We start from the raw sequence: 23,040 nt of genomic DNA, 5'->3' as shown, positions 1-23,040 counted from the left end.
ACGCTCTATGAGCCAAACAGGTCAGGGCTTCTCTTTGTGTTTTAGAAAGCTTCAAGTTCACTGTGCAGTGACCAAGCCATAATTCCATCCATTCCTCATCTAGCTAGTGACCAGAGGTAATCAAATAGCAGCACTGATCTTAAAAAGTAAACCTTATACATTCCGGAATTATTGGTTTAAATGTATTAATCACAAATAAAATACTTAATAATTAAGTTAGAAATGTGTAGTTTTTTCAATACTTCTTTATTGTCTATAAAATTAGTTTGTGAATATATACACATACGTGTAACGTTAGAGATGATAGTGGATGTGACACCAACAATGGGCTGTTGACCTCTCTTATGACAATGATCTGTGGAAATGCTTTATTATGTCATGTCAGTATACTGCAAGGGGTATTTCAGAATACTGTAAAAGTCATCCACAGACTTGACTAAGTGAAGATCAACTGATCCAAATTCTTCCTTAGTTTTTCACAGCATTTGCTGAAAGTTCAAATAAGCTGATTTTCCCAAGAAAGATTATTCTAGTAACTTGGCATGATCAATCCGTGCAATGATCCAGTTGGGCTTCACTCCCTGTGTAAACTCCCTCTGAAACCTAGGGAAGAAGTGCAAACACCAGTCCAAATCTTCTCAGATAACTAATTTGCAAGTGTAAGAGGCAGTATTTAGCAATAAGCTAATGGTCAATGGTAAATAAAAATCAAAATAAAAGAACTTTACTAATTCAATCACAAAAATATCCCCACAAAATCAGAAGTACATTCTCAACTAAAATGAGTATTTTTAATGGAAGGATCTACACTCCAACATCTGCCAATCCTGGAGAAACTGGGGTATTATTGTCATTAAACACTAGCTATAACATATGCCTAATATGAGAGGAAATAAATTAGACTATTTTGCTGAACACAGCACTTTAGTGTTATCTGGCTTGTATACATTAGATCAATCTTTAAAATAACAGTGTTTAATGAGCTGCCCAGGGTCTTAGCAGGGAAGATCAGAAGAACCAAAGATCAGTATTGATTATAGCGTTCTTTAATTATAAATGATATCTTAAAAGAGAAAAACTCAGATTTCAATTAAATAAGTACTTAAATATATAATTATGTCTCCATTGACTTGCTTGACTTGTTCACTGCTCCCAATTTTATTAGCAAAAAAAATGCACAATAGTGTCTCTTTTAAGTAATTTGCTAACCTACTAGACAGTGCTCCTTAAGGGCAAGAACCCTTTAACTTTGCATTTGAACCCCTACCAGAGTACTTGCAAATGGGAGATAGTCAATAAACGTCTAGTGAGTGGACAGTCCATGTGCCAATTACAGCAGATTTTATTTTCCAACAAGGGCCATAACCTTATCTCCCACCCAACAGGCTCTTCTGCAGGGTGGCCTTGAGGGTGCCCCATAAGGAGGTGGTCTCCCCAGGTGCTTTTACCTGTGCAGGTCCTGTGACTGCTTTGACAAGTGGACTAGGGTGGAAATGATGTGGTCCCAATCCTGGGCATAGCCCTCTACTGGTTTAGATCTTCTGACTTCTGCCTCTTGAATCCCAACCACCATAAAACACGTGACTAGCCTGAGACCACCACAAGCCCAAGCCACGCAGAAAGGCCTGGGAGAGCTCGACATTATTGGAGCGGCCAAGGAGCACCAAGGTGACGCCCGTCAGTGAAGAAGCCACTGCGGAAATGAGTCCTCCAGCCCCCGTCACCCAGCTGAGGCCAGGCCCAGGCGAAGCAGAGAATCCCCATAGCTCAGCCTGTCCAAAATCCTGACAGTGAAACAGCAGGCAACAGCAAAGGGCTGCTGGAAGCTACTGAGTTTTGGAGTGGTTTGCAATGCAGCCATGGAAGCTGAAACACTGAGCAATTACGTTCAGAAATATTACTGCCTTTCCCCCTTCAGAACATTGCCGTGTCATGGCCAGTAGTCATTATGTCTTTTTCTCTTTATAAATAACTTGTCAAATTTCAACCCTTTCTCCCTAAAGCTCCGTTAGTTTTCTGATCGTAGTATGGCATGTGACAGACTTACTCATAGCTTGCACTAAGAAGTTGTTTAGTTTCCACGTTCTGATTCCCCAACTTAACCTGGAACACACCCGCTCCGCTTAAAGTTTCACTGGGGATGTTGGCACTGGTTAGATACCAAAAGCACATCAGGATGTTAACAAACTTCCTTCCTTAGGGGAAAAACATACACATACACACACAAATACAAATCACAATAGTCTATCATCCACATATCCAAAATGAAATAGAAATTGGCAGTAGTTACACAGTTGTTACAGATCACATTTTGCACTTCTTCTAGTCTAACTTAACATATCTATATTGCTACCTTTTTATTTTCTTAGGGTAGTGTCGGTTTTGCCCTCTTCTTGCATTGCAATAATAATAGTTACTATTTACTGAGCATGTACTATTTTCTAAGTATACTATGTAGATTGTTTTCAATTTGTGGCATCATCTAAAACTGTAACAGATATTTGTTGTCAAACCAAAAAATGATGGGGGAAAACATTTCTTGCTACTAAGTAATTAACCCCAAATGCCAGAAAGAAGAAAGACTTCTATTCCACCCTAATTCACTTTGCTATGCCTAGTGATTACGACAATGACTTGTGTAAAAATCAGGTAGTGACTACTGTGCTGAGATGCAATCTGAAATATTAGGGAAGAAAAAATATTTATGAAAAAAATGTAAAAGTACCGTTACAAATGTTTCAAATTAACATGTGTATGAAAATGAAAAAATCTTAACTATTTAGAGTCCAAATCAGAACTGCCTTGGGAAGTGTGTAAGAAAGGCTAGATCTCCTACGTGCCTGGCACATAATACATATGCAAAGATTTGTAGCAGGAATAAATAAGTCAATAAATTTTCAGAAATGCTGTAAGGAAAAAGTATGCACTGGGCAAGATGATGAGCCAGATAACCACCAACGTTCCTTTCAATGTTTTTCATTGTCTCCAGTTTGGGAGTTCTGCAGTTGATCTTACTTTCAAAAGTCTTTAGTTGATATTATTTACTTTTTCTTTTACTCCTTACTCCTACGTAACATACAGCTGGGCATTTAAAGTGCTCAATTGTTTCCTTCGAGTTAGGGAATCTGACATACAAATATTTTTAATTGCGATATGGGAGCAGCTTGTCCTAGACCAGTGACGGCGAACCTTCTGAGCTCAGCGTGCCAGCATTTTGAAAAACCCTAACTTAACTCTGGTGCCGTGTCACATATAGAAATTTTTTGATCTTTGCAACCATAGTAAAACAAAGACTTATATTTTTGATATTTATCTTATATACTTAAATGCCATTTAACAAAGAAAAATCAACCAAAAAAATGAGTTCGCGTGTCAGAGGTCATAGGTTCATCATCACTGTCCTAGACAGACTATTTTCATCAACGTGACGATGCTCTCGCCTGTGAATTAAATAGTGGTAGGCAAAGTTCCAGATAAAAGGCCTAAGAAACTACTACCATATTGCAGCTCTTCCAGAGCTAGGTCTTTAAAGAATGAACATACTATTTTATCTGAAGTCCCATGAGTATCCATTTGTACCAACAAACTCCCACTATGTCATGATCTTTCATCCAGTAGTTTAGTTTACCTGGACAACCGTGGGTCCCTTACAGCCGCCTACGCTCCAGCATTACCTTTGTCGTCGTAGTAAATGGAGATGTCTCCTGTGGAGGTGTACACAATCTCATCCATGTCAGCAGCAAGGGCATCTCTGTGGCTGTCAGGTAGTGAAGTAACCTTTTCTTTCAACACAAGCAGCAGCTAAGTTTGGAAAAAGCAAACTGTAATTCACCTCTCAAGTTTTCAAAAGCTTTTCAAGAAACTCAATAAACTGTTCATGGAATGAATTTTTCTATTCCTATTTTTAAATTTACTACCATATTTACTCAGCTTCAAAAGCAAGGCTAAAAATCATCTAATCATTCAACTAGGTCCGTGGTCTGCAAACTGCGGCTCGAGAGCCACATGCGGCTTTTTGGCCCGTTGACTGTGGCTCTTCCTAAGCCTTAGGAGTACCCTACTTAAGTTAATAACAATGTACCTACCTATATAGTTTAAGTTTAAAAATTTGGCTCTCAAAAGAAACTTCAATCATTGTACTGTTGATATTTGGCTCTGTTGACTAATGAGTTTGCCGACCACTGAACTAGATAATTTATAACAGAACATTTTATATAAGAACAATCGAGGGATGTCACATTTACTTACTTATGCCTTAGTAGCAAGTCATTCAATGCTTTTATCCAAAAGGAATGATACAGGGACTCTGCTTTGGCTGATGGCACACACTATTTTTAAGCATATATAAGGACTAGGGGCCCGGTGCACGAAATTCGTGCACTGGGTGTGTGTGGGGGGGGAAGTGTCCCTCAGCCCAGCCTGCCCCCTCTCACATACTGGGAGCCCTCAGGCGTTGACCCCCATCACCCTCCAATCGCAGGATCGGCTCCTTGCCCAGGCCTGACGCCTCTGATAGAGGTGTCAGGCCTAGGCAGGGGACCCTCATTTCCCCCCATCACTGGTTCTGCCCCCAGCCCAGGCCTGATGCCTCTGGCCCAGGCGTCAGGCCTGGGCAGGGGACCCCCAGACGCCTCCGATTGCTGGCTCTGCCCCTTGCCCAGGCCTGATGCCTCGGCCAGAGGCGTAGACCCCCATCACCCTCCGATCGCCTGATCGGCCCCTTGCCCAGGTCTGACGCCTCCGCCAGAGGTGTCAGGCTTGGACAGGGGACCCCCATCTCCCCCGATCACTGGCTCTGACCCCCGCCCAGGCCTGAGGCCTCTGGCCCAGGAATCATGCCTGGGCAGGGGACCCCCATCTCCCTCTGATCGCTTGCTCCACCCCCCGCCCAAGCCTGACGCCTCTGACCCAGGCTTCAGGCCTGGGCAAGGGGACCATCATATCCCCCCAGTCCCCAGCTCTGCCCCCCACCCAGGCCTGATGCCTCTGACCCAGGCATCAGGCCTGGGCAGGGGACCCCCAGCCTCCCGCCCAGGCCTGATGCCTCAGCCAGAGGAGTTGACCCTCATCACCCTCCGATCACCAATCACCGGATCGGCCCCTTGACCAGGCCTGAGGCCTCCGGCAGAGGTGTCAGGCCTGGGCAGGGGATCCCCAGCTCCCCGCGGTTGCAGGCTCCGCCCCTGCCCAGGCCTAAGCCTCTGGCCGAGGCGTCCGGCTTGGGCAGCGGGGACCTGCAGCTGCAGCGGCCCTGTGATCGTGGGCTCCGCTTTAGGCCCAGGCAAGGGACTCCTAGCTCCCGGGACTGCCAGCTTCGACTGTGCCCAGCTCCCATCGCTGGTTCCATCCCTACTTCCTGCTATCATTGGCCAGGGCGGCAAAGGCGCCTGATTCTCCGATCATGGCTGGGGGGCAGGGCAAAGGCGGCCCCAGGGCCGCCTTTGCCCTGCCCCCCACCTCTTAGCTCCCCCCGGGTTTCCGATCACTGTCAGTGGCAGGGGGCTTCTTCCTGCTTTCCCTTTCGCCTCCCTGCATTGTGCCTACATATGCAAATTAGCCGCCATCTTTGTTGGCAGTTAATTTGCATATAGCCCTGATTAGCCAATGAAAAGGGTAGCACCGTACACCAATTACCATTTTTCTCTTTTATTAGTGTAGATAATGTACTATATATATTATTTGGTTGCAAGAAAATAATATATTTATTTTTATAGGAAAATTAAAAGTATACTTTACCTCTTTGGTCACAAGTTCTTCCAGCAGATCAAATTTACACTGTGACAGCAATCTGGACACATGAGCAAAAGCCTTAAAAAAAAAAAATAGTGGAGGGAGGGTGGTGATTATTTCAATGCTCAAATTTAAATGGCCAGTGCGACAGACCGTTTTATGACAAAGGTGATAAACAACACCAAGCACGAATGCACCAACGTCAGGCACAGCGCCTCCTAGCGGTCTGGCTTTTCTCTTCTCTTAGGGCCTCCCACATACACAGTAGTGGGTAGGCAGACTGCCAACTATGGGAAAAGGGAGTGCGTGGTGTACACACTGGGACCTGCATAAAAATCCTCCTGCACATTTCCTTTTAAAATAATGACGGAGTAATCATCCATTCTGAGTGCTACTCGACTCGCCCCACCTCCCGCTTCATCAAACATAAACAGCAGCTGAGACGCAGTCAAATCTAAATTGCATCTGAGAGTCCAAAGATCTGGGTTGTAGTCTGAGCCATGAGGCTAGGTAAGCAGGTTTGGGAAAGTGGCAGGAAAGATAACGCGTTTGCAGTCTACGACAGTGGATTTCCACTCTGAAGTATGAGGCCCCATTTCAAAGCCGGGAGAGCAAACTGCAACCCTCCACATCCTAGCAGTGAGAAGTGAGGCTGTGCAGAAAACTCGACCTGTCTTCGAGTAAGGAGGGAGGCAAGGAAACTGACAAGTGCAAGCATGTGACGGGTAAGGACCGGATGCTGGGGAGCAAACAGAAGAGCCACCTAAGCCACTCTGGGAGGCCGGGGGCTTCCTGCAGCAAGTACCATCGGGGGTGAAGTCTGCAGAACTGGAGGAGAGGAGGCACAGGCATGTCGGAGAGATGACGTTCCCTCATTATTAGGGGGCTGGGTTGTCAGAGGAATCACCTCTGGGATTAGAGGTTTGGAACTTTCAGCTCCACCTCCAGACTTTCAAGGAGGATACAAGGGCTGGGGATTGAGTTAATCATCAAGGGCAACGTCTTAATCCATCACACCGATGCCATGGAAGCTCAATAAAACCCTAATGGGAGGATTAGGAGCCACTGGGCGGGTGACCCTCGGAGATGCAGTGCACTGGAGAGGGCATGGATACCCCCCCACCTTCCCCCATACTCTGCCATGTGCACCTCCTTCATTAGGCCGCTCTTTTCGAATAAACTGGAAAGAGCAAGTGATGTGCTTCCCTGAGTTCTGGGAGCCACTAGCCAATTACTGAGAGATGTGGGAACCCCGATTCGCAGCTAGTGGATCAGAAGTGTGGGTGGGTGTGCGCAGTGGAGGCAGTCTTGTGGGAACAGGCCCTAACCTGTGTTCTCGGCATTCAACCCGGGGAGCCGGGGAGCTCGTGCCAGGACCGCCGTGAGGGGTCTGATAAGGAATATCTCACCTGAAGAGTCTTCGAGGACACAGCCCTCTTCTCATAGAGAAGGCTAAAACGGGCAAGCAAGATACAGGGAAAAGCACGGTATATGGTTAATGTGGCTGATGGCCGCAGCGCTAGGGAAGATCGCATGTCACATGGACCTATCAACGGACAGACCTCGTCTTTCTCATTTCGCGGAAAACCACGCGCAGAAAAGCGAGCAATGTGACCTTCAAGCGGCAGAAATGAGCTCCGAGTCCATGTCTGAGTCACAGCCTGCGGAGAGCGAAGAGGTGGCCGGGGGCTTCGCGCCGGTGTCTCCACGGCACCGAGGACCTCGCGGCCCCCGCACCGAAGCGGGAGCTCAGTTCGCCGTCGAGAAGCGGCCGGAGGGCTGCGCGCAGGGCCGCTCCCCGCGGTGACCCGGGGCCCGTGGGGACACGTCTCCGCTCAACGCCTGGACGTGCCCGGGTCCCCCCGGGGCATGAACAAACCTGCTTCGCCCCCTCGGAGAATTCCTTGATGCTGAACTCCTTGTCGAAATAGGCCCAGATGAGGAAGGCGAGGATCCGCGTCCGGACCCAGTTGACGGGGTTGGAGAAGCCCAGGATGAGCATCTTGGTTTTCTGGCGCTGCTGGGGCTGCTCCTCGGAGCTGTAGCTGCGCCGGGGGCCGGCGGGGAGCGCGGGCAGGGCGGCGGGGAGCCCCGCGGGGCGGAGCAGGGGCCGCCGGGGGTCCCGGGCAGGCAGCGCCGAGGCCGCCGAGGCCCAAGAAGCTGGAGGACATGGGGCCGTTGTCCAGCCCAGGTGGCGGCGGCAGAGGCAGCAGAGTCCAGCCAAGGGCGGCCTCCCCTCGGCTCGGCCGGGGGACCGGGGTCTGGCGGCTCCTCCGGGCAGAGGCCCGGACAAAAGCCAGCGGGGGAAAAGGCGAGCCGCCAGCGCCATCTTGCGACCTTTCACCCCGGCGCCGGCCGGTGCTGCAGCGAAAGGACGCCGGCGGGAAACCACCCGCTCAGCTGGGCTCGCGAGCGGGACTGGCGAGGGGAGCTGGCCCGTGGCTGCCACCGCGGGGGAGCCCGCCGCCTCCCCGCTCTCCCTGCAGCAGACAACGCACAGGGGCCGCAGCCCCGCCGAAACCCGCCGCTCTCGCGAGTTCAGCGGCCTCGCGGGCCTTTTCTCGCGGGTCGGGTTTCCGGGCGGGTCGGTTGTGGAGGAACGCGTCGTAGGCCTAGCTCCCGAGACGCGGAAGTGGACGGGCGCGAGCGGCGATGGCCGGGCAGCACCTCCCGGTGCCCCGGCTCGAGGGTGTTTCGCAGGAGCACTTCGTGCAGCACCTCTACCCACAGGTGAGGCCCCGCGCGGTGCCGGACCGCGGGAGCCGGGGGTCCAGTCCCTGCCTCTCAGCTGCCTCCCAACCTGTTCCTCGCGGCCCGGGGAGTGGGGAGAAGGCGGCGGGCGTCACAAAGGGCGGTGGGCTCTGCGCCCCGGGGAGTGGGCGCTCGGGGATGTCCCCGGCTCATCCATTCCGGAGAGAACAGCGTGACGGGAGACATGGAGTGGTTCTCAACCTTCTGGCCCTTTAAATACAGTTCCTCATGTTGTGACCCAACCATAAAATTATTTTTGTTGCTACTTCATAACTGTAATGTTGCTACTGTTATGAATCGTAATGTGAATATCTGATATGCAGGGTGGTCTTAGGCGACCCCTGTGAAAGGGTCGTTCCACCGCCAAAGGGGTGGGGACCCACAGGTTGAGAACCACTAATGAGAGCTGCGCTCGCTGCAAGAAGCGGCCTCGTTGGAGCCTCCACCGGAAGCCTTCTGCCGTTACCTTGGCAACGAAGGGCGCTTTGGCTTTCATCTCCACCCCGCCCGCCTTGCTGTCTTCCTTTGGGTTTCTTATATTTTATAGGTTTCCAGGCTCCCCTGTTGGCGTGACTGGCGCCCGTCAGTCCACTTTACTGGATTTCAAAGAGCAATTTTTCACTGTACGGAGCCGAAGGGAATCAGTGGGAATTCCCTCAAGCAACAGCCACTGCTTTTGGTCTTGGATGCTAACTAATCCGGGTTCTAGTTCAAATACTGGAATCCCTTATGTGTGTAATTCCAACCTTAGTTCTTTAAAGGAAAACTCAGAGAAAAAAATAATGGCTTTGTTCTCAGGAAACACACTCAAGTTTTTAGAGATAAAGGTGCATGGTGTTATGCCCAGATTTCAAGATCCCCCAAGATAGACCACTAGGGAGCCGAGTCCGATGCAAAAGTATAGAGTCTTTTATTCAAGCCCGGGACTTGGTCCCCTCCCTGCCTTCATTACTGGATGCAAGAGAGAGCCCCGAGTCCCAAGGGAACAAAGAATTTATAGGGCTTGGGGTCAGGGGGTGGGGGCACACTCTGACCACTGATTTGGCCCATTCTGGTTGGTTGAGTGAGGGCCGGGGGCTAGTGACCAAGGGCAGGTGCAGCGAGGGTCTGGTTACACAATGACAGGGGGTGGCTAGCATTCTCTTGGCCTTGGGCTAGTTTCCCCCGCTTTCCCATTGGCCGAGATAAGGGCAAGCTGAGTAACTGATACATTCTGTGGCTTTTTCTTGGAAGAGGGGTTAAGGACACAGCTATCAGTCCTGTTCTGTCCTTTCACATGGTATCAGCAGCTTACCCTGAATAGTCTAGAAAATAATTATCTTGTTCTCTATACACAATTAGAATGAGAGCAAATGGTGCAGGAAGCAATTGGGGAATCAGAGTAGATGGTAAATGGCAGTTCTTTGTGATGTACTTTCAACTTTGCCATAAGTTTGAAATGGTATCAAAATAAAAAGTTACAAACATATTTGACTATAAATACACATTTCAGTCATTTAGTCATAAATAACATTCCTGAAAATGCTTTAAATAATTAGATTATTTAGGTGGTTTTTTTTTTTTTTTTTTTTTTTTAATCTCTTAGCTATTCATGATGTCACTATTCTGTTTGGTTTGGTTTTCCTAATGTTAAAATTTTGTTCTAAGTATATTGGATGGGTCCTTTTCCTATTTTAGTTACAGTATGAATTGTCAAAAGGTTTGAGTTTGAGCATCTTGGAATAAATTTCTTTTTATCCCTCTATTGTCAAATACAACTCCTGATATATTGTTGGGTCCTGTTTTTGTACTATTCCCCTTTGTAGAGGAAACCTGTAGTGTTGGAAGGAATTGATTTGGGGACATGCACAAGCAAATGGACGGTGGAGTACCTAAGTCAAGTTGGAGGGAGGAAAGAAGTGAAGATTCATGTTGCTGCAGTTCCCCAGATGGACTTCATTAGTAAGAACTTTGTATATAGGTATTTTCTTCTCAGGTTTACTCTTGGGATACAAATAACTTGTTTTAAACCTTTAAGATATTTATACAAAATCCATATGGCACATCATCTTTTGGCTAGTTTGCTATAATCATGGAATAGCTTACTAATTTTTAAAGAATGGCTTTTAAAAGACAAGAATTCTGAGTTTACATAATTATACAAGGACATTTCCAAACACCATTTTTTACATAGGGTGTATACCTGATGCCTTCTGGAATCACGGAAGGAACAGAGAATTGTCATAACTAGAGGGGTTACGTCTGAATGCTTCGTTAATTAACTGATCCTACCACATTAGCAATTATTATCCAGAGTAATAAATTCTAAAGTTTCCTTTCATGATCTATTTTGATTTTTAATGCCCTAGTTTTGGAAATTTTTCTAAATCAGATTGTTTTTTGGTAAGTATAAGTCCATTATTTTTCTGCCCTCTCCAGAAATGTAGGGCAAGTAGTTGCTATGTTTGGCATAAACTTTCACCAACTCAGGTAACTAAAAAAATCATACTTAATTTTCTCTTTTTAAAAAATAACCTCCATACTTTTTTCCCCTCATGGTTGTAATTGTATGTTTTATGATCTCTTAAAAGCAAATAAGAGACCGTTCAAAGCTGCTGGGTTTCTAAATTTGAAAGCTTTACTGTAATCTCATAGTTTTAATATACTATTTATTCCCACGAGTTTTGTTAAAAATGTTACATTAAAAAACAAACAACTTTCACATTCTGAGCCTGTCCAGTTCCCAACAGATTGGGTCTATTAAAAACATGCGTAGTTCACAGTAGCCTGGCTTTTAAAGGGAGGTAGCTGTTTCTCCAGAGTAGAGGTGAGTTAGACAGCTCCTGATGTCCAGGGCCATCCCTTTCTGTTTCCAAGCTCTATTACAGCTTGCCAACGCGTTTCTCAGTTTTTTTATCCTTTGAATATTCACCATTATAGTGTTGGTTTTTAGTAGACCATGAATTGAATTTAATTGCCATGAGTTTTCCCAAGTCTAAGAACTTTCATTTTTTATTAAATAAAGAAAGTGGAAGAAAGTGCTGGAATGATAAGCATTTTTCAGCCTGCAGTTAATGTTTATTTTCCAGAGAGTCCAATGCCATAGCAAGTGGTTATTGAAACTTCTTGAATTGCCTTGATGTTTTGTCATGTCCTATAAGCTTTTCAAAACTTGTTTTTGAAGCACATACATTATGTAATAGTCCTTATCCCAGCTTCCTCCAAACCTTTCACTAGGGCGACTAAAAAGCTACAAGAATATTTTCCTAGTGCAAGAAAAAAATAGATTATTTTTGGCAGTTAATTGGGAGTAGGAAAGAAGGAAGGCATCTCAGCCACAGACAGACTAGAGAGTAAGAAATCCTCATCCACTTATCAGTATTTTCACTTCAATTTAATAATAATTATACAGATGAGCTAATGGAGGTTTACAAATGTTCAGTAACTTACCCAAGATCATGTAGCTTGAAATGATGGAACCAGGACTTATACCAGATGCGCTTGACTCCACAGAGCCTGATCCTACCCCCTTTTTGATACTACCTCCCTTACTAGTCTATGTTAGTCCAGACAAATGGAACTTTAGTAGCAGGTGTTTTGTGGGGGTTTTTTGTTTGTTTTGAAACATGCATGAGGTAGATAAGATCTCAAGGCCAAGGAACTTGCCAGTTCATATACTTCATATCCCCCTCTCTCAGCTTTGCTTCTGCAGAACCTCTGACAGGTACCAGTACCTAAGGGAGAAAGGTGCTGGGGCAGCCCTGTTCTACTTCTCTGGACTGAACCACTCTATCTGCCCTGTTCTTATAAAGGTCTCGAAACAGTTCTGGGTTCTCTTTAGTAACAATCTAAGCCTGGGCAACTGCACCAATTACAGAGGTGGCTCTGGGACAGAGAGGCTTCCCCATTGCCCCCAGACTCTTCAAAGATGCTTTGGTAGGAATGAAGGGTATATGGAGAGGTCAGAGATGGAAAAACTGAATAGGAGGATGGTAAGTAAATTTGTTTATATTATTAGGCAGAAACTATAGTAGAAGATTGGTCTGAGTAGATGGCAGGCTCCTTTTCCCTCACAGTGCTCATTCTACAGTACCAGCAGTGTCCTCAAGTTCAGTTGACATTCATGCTCACAGGATCCACTAGTCTATAATCTGGCATCAGGTTCACTTGGATTTGCCGAAAAAAAGCATTCTAGCAGGATAGTATCAGTAGGAGTCCTTATGCCAATCCCGGAGCCATCTTTGGCTCACCAAGTATAACAGCTTTGTTGTAAGGGAACAAGACTATAAAAGTGAACCCTAGCTTAGACACCAGTAGCACAAACAACCCATGAACTGACGCAGGTTTCTCTAAGGGCATACTCAGTTGCAAGAGTTACACTACCCATAAGGATGCCAAATCCCCTGCTTCCTAACAATATTTACAGTCCACCACCAGCTCTCTCGCCAGGCATAGTTCACCAATAAACAGTATTACCTGATGTCACAGTTGAATTCCACATTTATCTTAACCGGTATGTGTGTAGGAAAACATTGCTAGGAAAAAGTAGGGCCAACCCTTTCTCCCCATCTTCCCAGTACAGATTTCAGGGGAAAGTAAAAGTGAAAAGATGATAACTTTTAATCAGAGGTTTGGAGGCTGCAGTTCATTGCTGGAAGAGGGGAGAGGCTTTTGGCCTTGGTGCTTTTGAGGACTTGATTGTCTTACTGTTACTGATAAGGGATCGTCTTTATGTAGGGGTAGTACTTTTGATTCTTGAAGGGATAGGATGGGACCAGGAGAAAAAATAACTTTCAAGGCTCAGGAATGTGAGGTGAAGGAAACACACTTTGCTTTTACAATGTTCAGCCTTTTCAACCAGGTGGAAGGAGCCAGGCATTTGCGAGAAATATTGAAGAATAAAACATTGTCACTTCACTGGAATTCTCGAGATATTCCTCAGAAGCCTTAAAATGACAGAGCGTGGTTCAGGAGGATGAGAGTAGTGTTAGAAGCTTGTGTTCTCTGCTGACGCCAAAAGGCAGGAAGACCAGTTGGGAGTGGGGGGACTTGACCTTCATTGACCCTTTGCTTACTGTCTCTTCCAAAGGAGGATTATTAGTAGTTGCCCCATCATCACAAGAGCTTGAAAGTGTGTATTTCCAAAGGTAACCAAACATCATAGGAACATTTTTCTAACAAAAACTTGGAATAAGAGGATATTGGCATATGAGAAGGATCCATCTGTACCATAGATTTAAAAATCTTTAATTTTTGAAATAGGAATATCAGACAACCTAGGTCAAGTAAGGACAGTGCTAAATGAATTTTGAAAATTTAGAATTCCACATAATAGATTATAATAAAAATTATGGTTATTGTAAAAGAGGTCATATCCAACTTCAACAAACCCCTATAATATATAATGATTAGAGTATTATTAATTGATTTATTATTAAGTCCAAGGATTCTCTTGTGTTTATTTCAGAACTTTACCTTTTGACAAGTTGGTTCAGAGGGCAGCTGAAGAAAAGCATAAAGAATTCTTTATTTCAGAGGTAATTGGTTCTAACATTTTTTTTAGAAAACATTAATATCTATATACTAAATGGATTTTCTTATAAGAGAATATTTTATATACAAGAGCTGTATCCTTCTCTAATAGCCACTCTTACGGCTTGGTTGTATATGCCATAGATATTAGTTCTACTATTTATTAGGTTGTAAATCTTGGCCAGATTATTTCTCTGTGCCTCAGTGTACTCAGCTATAAAATATGAATCATAACAGTACAATTCACTAAATCTAATCTGTAGAGTAATTATTAGCACAGTGCCTGACTAGAAACTACTCACTAAATGTTAGCTATTAGTATTACTTCCATTGAAAATGCTTTGGTTTGATATACCAAGTTCAAATGCTAATGGAGAACTATTTCTTTATTTTATTATTAGTTACTCTCAGTGTGATTACTTTTTTAATTTGCTTTAACATTTATTCAGAAGAAGTCTACTTATTTACATTATAATCCACCTTTAATTCACTTTAAATATCATGGAACTCCTGAGCAACCCTGCCTGTAGAGGAGTCCTTGTGGGGTAGCAGTGTCAAGGCTTTTACCGTTTTACTCAGTCATTAGTTGGGGGAACTCCAAGAAGAGCAGGACATTGGTTCAAAAAGTGAGACGGACCTGAGGGAGCTAACAGCTGGCAGCTGGAAGTCAATCACACTCTTGAAGGGGGTCTGAGAAGTGAGTCTCTATCTGCCACATGAATTTATTTAAATCTTGAAATAGTAGAACTGGTAGAAAACTCTTAGAATGTTGAGAACATATTTTGAAACCTGTCTAGCCAGTAATAAATTCATAGAATTTACTTGATATGGTACTATCTAATAATATAAAAACAATTAATCTGAAAGTTTACATTTCTGATCATCTATAATAATAAAAGCATAATATGCTAATTAGACCGATGTCCTTCTGGATGAGGTGGGGCTGCAAGGGCCGAGCCCCTTGCACGAATTTTGTATATCGGGCCTCTAGCAGATTTATAAAAGCAAATAAAGTTTAATAACGTAAATGAAGTTTGTGTTAACAGTCAATGTAGGTATAAAAACGGGAGAATGCCCCTGTGCTTGACCCAGTATATCTCAGTTATCTAATTCTCATAGGAAATGCAGGCAACAGAAATGTTTTCTCATTCAAACAATTCCTTATTATAGCTACTCAGTGCAGTACAACTGGTGATTTTTTGTATTGTAGCAAACTTACTGCTATAAAACGACATTTCTAATTCACATACATGAGCTGACTCTTAAGAATTTGGCTTGAGAATTTATATAATCAGGGATAGGCTTAGCTTGATAAAATACAATTCAGAATTTTAAAAAATTATTAAAAGATTATTTTATTTATCCCCTATTGTACATTTGTATTACATTAAATAAGAACTTTTTTGTTGGCATTCACAATACTTTGAGATCATGTGTGTTGTACATATGGGAATTCTTTGAAGTCTTAAGACAATGTTGAGTCTAAATAATTTGGAGTATAAAGTCTAAATTGAACAATGTGGCTTTAGATGTGGTATGTGTGTATTGCTTTTAGAACTTATTTTACTTATATTTTATGGATTCAGTCATTATTACAAGCAGCATGTAAAGACTTTTCTTCATACGGCCACCAGAGAGCATTAGTAGAAAGGGTAAGAAGATGTAACTTTTTGGAAAACGACTTCACTGGGTTAGATTTTAATACTTACTTCCTTTCATCTTTACTTTCTAATATTTCTAAGTGAGTATTGATGTTATTTTTCTCTGGGACATTTAAGGATGAAAAGTACTACTTACGGTCACTTGGGGAAGACCCTAGAAAGGTAAGAATTCTGAATATGAAACAATTGCTTCAAGCTTAAATGGATGTATATATATATAAACTGGCACTATAATTTTGATACTTGCTGCCTGTCGTATGATCTGTTTTATCGTTTTTCATTCTTTCCTTAATGATTCGAATAAGTATGATTATTAAAAGTTGATAACTTAGTTTTTCAAGTAGGACCATAGAATCTTAGTGTTTAAAGTCATCTACTGGTAATCTGTACATTATTAAGAAATTCTTTCTATTGTATATTTTACAGATTGCAGTTCACCTAATAACATATAAATTTAAATAATTATAAAAATTCTGAATAACTCATTATATAAGCTTTGACATGCATCCAGAGTCTAATTTATATGGCTGTAGTGCTAAAGAGTATCCCTGAAATAATTAAGTAAGATTACATTAGGTCTTTGCCTTCATTCTCCTTCCTCAGACCACAGGTTTACATAGTTGATAACATTCAAGTTGATGACTCCTAAACTTAAGATACTTAATATTAGATAACAGCTGTATGACTCTTGCTTAAAGTAGGAAGAACCTTTCTATAAATGAAGCATATTAAGCTCTAAACAGTGTTAAATCTGCAGTCTTGTTACACAGTGTGTATTACTTCATTGGTGGCTATGGTCATGTCCTAGTATTTTAAAGCAGTGAACAGAGTTTCACTCCATTTCTCTTTTATATCATGGATTCTGATGGCAGTCTTAGATAAAATAAGCATTGTGCCAGCGTTGTTTTGTTAAAATTCTTATTGTGTTCCTCTCAATGCAGGATGTTGCAGATATCAGAAAGCAGTTTCCTTTATTGGAAGAAGATATTAAGTTTCCAAAATTCTTCAAAGAGGAGCAGTTCTTTTCCAGTGTTTTTCGAATTAGCTCACCGGGATTACAACTTTGGACCCACTATGATGTATGCTACACAGATGAGAAACCTAAGCTACTGTAGATGTTTAGCATTGATAGATTTAACAGTCACAGTTTCAGCTCTGTGGGCTACCTTAAATATCTTCGACATGTAATTTGCTAAAACATGAGGTTGAAAACAGATGCTCTGCAAGGCGGTGATATGGAAATGAATTGTTAGCTAACACCAAAGCCTAGTTTATCACATTTGCATTCTCAGTGGTCTTGTTCTTGATTCATCAACTATATATATAAAAGGCTAAGTGACCAAATGGCCGGTCAGTGGCTATGATGCATACTGACCACCAGGGGGCAGACAATGCAGGAGCTGTGGAGCGACAGCAACTTTGCAGAGTGCCCTCGCACTCCGGGACTCCTTGGGGGATGTCAGACAGCCAGTTTCAGTCCAATCCCCACAGTCCAGGCCGAGGGACCCCACTCACTAGATGCCCTTCGAGCCCCAGCACTGCCCCAGGTGCAGCTGGCCAGGGAGAGACCGTGGGAGTTTGGCTCCAGGGCGTGTCCAGCCCATCTCGCCCAGTCCCTCCCCACCAGCCACCTTCTAGTTAATGTCCTTTCAGTGTGCACAAATCCATGCACCGGGCCTCTAGTCATATATAACGTTTTATTAGGTGTTTTTGTTTGTTAACATGTGAGAAATGGCCACCAGATGAGGAGGAAAATGGTGGAAGTAGAAAAAGTGATAAGGTTGTGGTATGAGTCAGGAGCTTGTGGACAGCCATTTTCACTCATCAGAAGGTCTTAGGTATATATCCCCTGAGAGTGTCAGATATCTATGTGTTGAGTAGCAAGATGTGTAGATTATTGATCTTGATAATTTATTCTATGGTGTTATAATTTTATTTGCTTAATGGATAGAAATGTTTTACAAACTTTAAAAATCTGGTATTGTGTATGGTTTGGTGTTGGGTGGAGAAATTTAGGAAGCTAAAGCTAATACCTAATATGTTTATAAAGATAAAGGAATTCTTTTTTAAAAAAGTTCTGAGTCCAACTATATTAATTTTTATAAGTATGTTTTATAATTCAGCTGACGATCTCTTGAGAGGATTTTAACATAGTAACTTTATAATTGAGATAGACAAAATCCTAGCATATTGTTTTTTAAAGGTCTCATGTAAATGATATGATGAGAAAATGATGTGATAACTCAAATACATTTTAACTGAATTCTCAGGTTATATTTTTAATTTTAAGTAGTATCCTTTTTATATTGAGTTATGGAATATCATAAAGCTTTTCTTAAATTAAAAATAAGTCAAAGGAATAGTAGTAGTATACAGGGTGTCCCCCCCCCAAATTATACACACTTTGAATGGTTATAAAGTCAGTGTTTATTAACATACAGATTATTTTCAAAATTAAGTGAGCTACTAACTGGTTACAGGCTTTGAATGATTATAAAGTCAGTATTAACATACAGTTCATTTTCAAAATTATGAGCTGTTAAAGTGTGTATACAATTTTTGGAACGCCCTTTGGTTATTATATAGTTAAGGTTTATAAGGTGGGTAAAAGGAAAAATGCTTAGGTAGAAATGATCTATTTATACATATAAAAGCCGGTCACTATGATGCGCACTGACCACCAGGGGGCAGACGCTCAACGCAGGAACTGCCCCCTGGTGGTCAGTGCGCTCCCACAGCCAACCTCCCGCGCTCCCTCCCTCCCCCGAGCCAGCCAATGGGTCCCAATTGCCAGCCAGGCTGAGAAACCCCACCTGTGCACGAATTCGTGCACTGGGCCTCTAGTATGTAAATAATCATGAATATATCTTGTTTGTATTATTTTAATTGTTTTGTTGAGAATTACGTCACTCTGGCTTTTAACATTTTTCACAATCTACCAACAAAGTGCACCCTTGCATACACAGGAAGAGTCATGATTGCCCCAGTAATAAGTATGTCAAGAAAATTTGCAAGGTTATAGTCCTATAGAAATAATTTAAAATTAAGATGCCTATAAACCAGCAGTTGCCAACCTTTTGGACCTCATGGACCACCGGTTGGTGACCGCTGCTCCAAAGGTTTCCTTAAACCAGTGGTTGCCAACCTTTCAGACTTCATGGACCATCAGTGGTCTGCGGACCACCGGTTGGCGACTGCTGCTATAAACAAATTATGGCCATATATTAAGTCATTGAAAGAGCAGTGGTTGCCACAGGACCTTGTATTTTTTCAACACCTAATATTTCTAGGTGCTTTTAATTTGTTGTTGAGTACTGGCCTTCTAGCATTCCTGGACAGATAAGTAATAAAACCAAAGCGGGGAGCCTCAAATAAGTGTCACTTCCCTCCCTGTCATAATGGTGAGGCAACTACAGATTTCCTAATGGCTTGCCCACCCTTTCCATGTTAAGGTAGTGCTACAGAAATATCTTCCATAAATGAACAGTGGTGTTTTTAATACAAATGTTTTCATTGTTACATTAGAACAGCCGTGGGCAAACTACGGACCCCGGGCCGGATCCGGCCCATTTGAAATGAATAAAACTAAAAAAAAAAAAGGACCGTACCCTTTTATGTAATGATGTTTACTTTGAATTTATATTAGTTCACACAAACACTCCATCCATGCTTTTGTTCCGGCCCTCCAGTCCAGTTTAAGAACCCATTGTGGCCCTCGAGTCAAAAAGTTTGCCCACCCCTGCATTAGAACATTACTCTTAAGATTTTACATAATGTGAGCCACGTCTTATTAAAGGATAGGATTTACAGTTCACTATTTGGAATACCATTGGTTTTGTTTATGTGAATTTTAGATACTGTTTATTCATAAGTTCTTACTGCTTTCCAGGTAATGGATAATTTCCTAATACAAGTGACAGGAAAAAAGCGTGTTGTACTGTTCAGTCCTCGAGATGCCCAGTATTTATATTTATCAGGTATTTTCTTTTTTTTTTAAGTTTTTGTTTTTAAAGGTTGATTTATTTAGTACTCTTTTTTGAGACATCTCTCTGTTCTCATAGAAAAACATGTTAGGGCTTCTTCCTAATTAAAATGTATTGTGTTCCATTTTGTATGTGTACACATGTAATGTTAGGCTAAATGAAGAATGAGATTTATAGATTTTCTTAATTGTATTACATGAATGGCAGTGGTCATACATAAAGGATGAGTCATTGGAAAATGTATTAGGTTTCAGGAGAATGGTAATTGTTTTCACAGTGTGGGTATAGAAAGTCATACAGAAAAGAATAAATTTTCAAATTTACATTTGTAATTACTTTTATAAAAAGGCTAACTTTGCTCAATATGTATTATTCTTTTTTGGGACATTTCAGGTACTAAATCAGAAGTACTGAATATAGATGACCCAGACTTAGCTAAGTATCCACTGTTCTCCAAGGCTAGAAGGTATGAATGTTCCCTTAATGCTGGAGATGTATTATTCATTCCTGGTAAGATTTCTGGACCTCTGTAATTTGCTATTTATAAAAGCTGTACTCTATCGCTTACCCATTATATGATTTTTTAGTTCAAAATATATTTGTTATATGTATGCTGGCCTATAAAAAATGATTTTTATATACAATTGTGTGTATGTGTTTTAAAGTATGCTTTGGCAAATTCTTATAAAATTAAATCTTATTTTTTGAAGGCAACCTATAAATATATTATTATACTTTATTCTATTAAATGACATCAAGGAAGATGATTTATATCTGGGAAAAGATTCTATCTGGTTGTTCTTTTTAATCATTTTATTTTTAAAATATTTATGTATTTTAGAACTGTCATTTCAGTATTTACCAAGAAATGTTAAATGTATTTCATAGCCAAAATAGATTAGAGATTTTATTAAATATCAAAATGTTATAATCTTTAACACCTGTGATATCTTGTGTTCATTATTTTCTACAGTTTTAATGTATTACTTAATTTCTTTGTAAATAGGCATTAGTTGTTGCTGCTAACCAGTGATATAATTAACATCTATAATTATTAGAGGCCCTGTGCATGAAATTCATGCACGGTTAGGGTCCCTAGGTCTGGCTGGCGATCAGGGCCTATCGGGGCCTTCCTTCCCCCAGCTGCCAGCCGCCAGCCGGGGCCTTCTTTCCCCTAGCTGCCAGCCAGCGCCTTCCTTTGTTCTGCACCTCTCCCCCAGTGGTCAGCACATGTCATAGCGAGCAGTTAAACTCCCAGTTGGTAGAACGCCTGAGGGGACAATTTGCATATTAGCCTTTTATTATATAGGATTATTCTGAAGTAAATACCTGAAATTTATAAAAATCATAATTCAGATTAAATGGTTGTATTAACAAATTCTCTATATAATTTTCCCATTTTTAAGTTAATATTTTTAAAATCATTAATACCTCTCTAATGATAGAATTAAGTATTACTAAAAATTTGCTGATCTCATTTGCAGATAGATTATAAATTCCTTGAAGACAGGGAACCATGTTTTGTTAATCTTTGTATTCCCCAAGTGGCTTGATACAATGTCCTTCACATTATTGTCTATAAAGTTTGATACATTGACTTCTGATTCTTGTATTTATTGAAAAACCAGCACAGTAGTCTTTAAGTCTATTGCCATTATTTAATTTTTTTTTTTATCTTTAGAGCATGATTAAGGGCTGTGTAGTTTTCCGTTATTCTGTGTACAACCTTTTTAAAAAGGAAAAAAATGTCCAGAAATACTAAACATTTGCATATATTTTGAAATATATGCACAGCCAACCTCTGGTGGTCAGTGCAGGTCATAGCAACTGGTTGTTCGGTTGACTGGTCATAACGATCTCTTAGGCGCATATATATATAAATATATATATATAATGGATTGTAAAGGAGCTTAAAAATATGATTATGATTGCATTAGAAATATAAAACTGAAGTTGAATGCAAATTTAAGCAAGTTAGCAAATGCAGCTTGAACAGGCAGTCTTTGAGAACAAAGGTATTGTGCTAAGTCAGAAAAGGTCAAATACAGTGGGGCCTTGACTTACGAGTTTAATTCGTTTCGAGACCGAGCTCTTTAAGGAGCTCGTTAACTCAAATTACTCTGTCAACTCAATGCAAAAAATCAGCCGAGAGACAGCTGCTATCTCAAAAAACTCGTTAGTCGGGACACTCATAAGTCAAGGCCCTACTGTATACTCCTCAAGTAATTGAAATGTTCTGTGTACAAAACATACTTTTGATGTGGTTGTGTGACTCAGGAAGTGTAAACAAGTAACATAAAATACAGCTTCAAATTACATATCTGTAAAACAAATATAACTTTATTATGTCTTTCAAGTTAAAAAGGAAAAATTGCTATTTGAAAAGGTTTTAAATGTAGGTTTGTGCTATTGACACTTTAAATTGGTTGGCAATTCATAAAAGTTAAAATGATTCTGTTAAAAGCTGGGAGTATGCTAACGAAAGGGTCTAGTTACAAGAATTATTTCTTACATCTTATATGCAATTTGTGATATTTCACTGACATTTTGGTGGGTTTTTGTTTTTTTTAACTGTAGGTTTTATTTTTAACTTTTTAAAATTTTTTCTTCAGCTTTATGGTTCCATAATGTAATTTCTGAAGAGTTTGGAGTGGGAGTGAATGTCTTTTGGAAACACCTTCCGTCTGAATGCTATGATAAGACAGATACCTATGGAAACAAAGATCTCACAGCAGCATCAAGAGCTGCACAAATTTTGGACAGAGCCTTAAAAACACTGGCTGAATTACCAGAGGAGTACAGGGACTTCTATGCACGGCGAATGGTCTTACACATTCAAGACAGAGCCTATAGCAAAAACTTTGAGTAAATAATGAAGTGAATGCAATGAATATAAACTTTTAAATACGGTTCAGCTCAAATATTAGAAAAATATAACAAATTATATTTAGATTTTTTGTTAAAAGAGGAAAGGTAAATCAATTTCAGATTTGCATATTAAATAAGTACAAAGGAGTGTTTGTGTGGTTTTTATACAGATTATTATGTTTCAAAGAATGCTATTCTGGGATCCCTCTTGCTTTCAGATTCAAATAACTAAAATTTTAACTTAAAATGACAAAATGTATTGATACATTGGGCTTTGGTATTTTTTGTTGTTATCCTCACCCGAGGAAATTAACCATTAATTTTTAGAGAGAGAAGGGAGAGGGAGAGACAGAGAGAGAAAAAAATACCAATGTGAGAGACACAGGGATTGGTTGCCTCTTGCATGCTCCCTGACCAGGGCCAGGGATCCAGCCTGCAACCTAGGTACCGTATTTTTCTGTCCATAAGAAGCTATTTTTTCCTAAAATCATTAGACTGAAAAACGAGGGGCATCTTATACACGGAAGTCAACTGAG

General features: G+C 41.6%; 2 protein-coding genes across 4 annotated transcripts; one reads left to right on the top strand and one right to left on the bottom strand.

Moving 5' to 3' along the window:
• Window positions 1–227: 227 nt before the first annotated feature.
• MAIP1 (matrix AAA peptidase interacting protein 1) lies at window positions 228–8,214 on the bottom strand. 2 transcript variants are annotated; one of them, XM_036318568.1, is made up of 5 exons: window positions 7,610–8,214; window positions 5,737–5,808; window positions 3,675–3,801; window positions 2,048–2,195; window positions 228–603 (listed from the first exon to the last, which is right to left on the bottom strand). In XM_036318568.1, exons 1-5 carry the CDS (start codon window positions 8,057–8,059, stop codon window positions 525–527), a joined length of 876 nt encoding a protein of 291 aa, XP_036174461.1. In that variant the 5' UTR covers window positions 8,060–8,214; the 3' UTR covers window positions 228–524. The 2 variants fall into 2 exon arrangements, with proteins under 2 accessions (XP_036174461.1, XP_036174462.1); XM_036318569.1 differs by lacking the exon at window positions 2,048–2,195.
• A 22-nt stretch (window positions 8,215–8,236) lies between these two features.
• TYW5 (tRNA-yW synthesizing protein 5) lies at window positions 8,237–22,652 on the top strand. 2 transcript variants are annotated; one of them, XM_036318566.1, is made up of 8 exons: window positions 8,237–8,460; window positions 10,287–10,441; window positions 13,928–13,997; window positions 15,771–15,815; window positions 16,595–16,732; window positions 19,543–19,630; window positions 20,030–20,146; window positions 22,249–22,652. In XM_036318566.1, exons 1-8 carry the CDS (start codon window positions 8,383–8,385, stop codon window positions 22,503–22,505), a joined length of 948 nt encoding a protein of 315 aa, XP_036174459.1. In that variant the 5' UTR covers window positions 8,237–8,382; the 3' UTR covers window positions 22,506–22,652. The 2 variants fall into 2 exon arrangements, with proteins under 2 accessions (XP_036174459.1, XP_036174460.1); XM_036318567.1 differs by lacking the exon at window positions 15,771–15,815.
• The last annotated feature ends 388 nt before the right edge of the window (window positions 22,653–23,040 follow it).

The sequence above is a fragment of the Myotis myotis genome, unplaced genomic scaffold (genome assembly GCF_014108235.1).
Source record: "Myotis myotis isolate mMyoMyo1 unplaced genomic scaffold, mMyoMyo1.p scaffold_m19_p_8, whole genome shotgun sequence".
Taxonomy (NCBI): domain Eukaryota; kingdom Metazoa; phylum Chordata; class Mammalia; order Chiroptera; family Vespertilionidae; genus Myotis; species Myotis myotis.
This window is presented reverse-complemented; position numbering and strand designations above follow the sequence as displayed.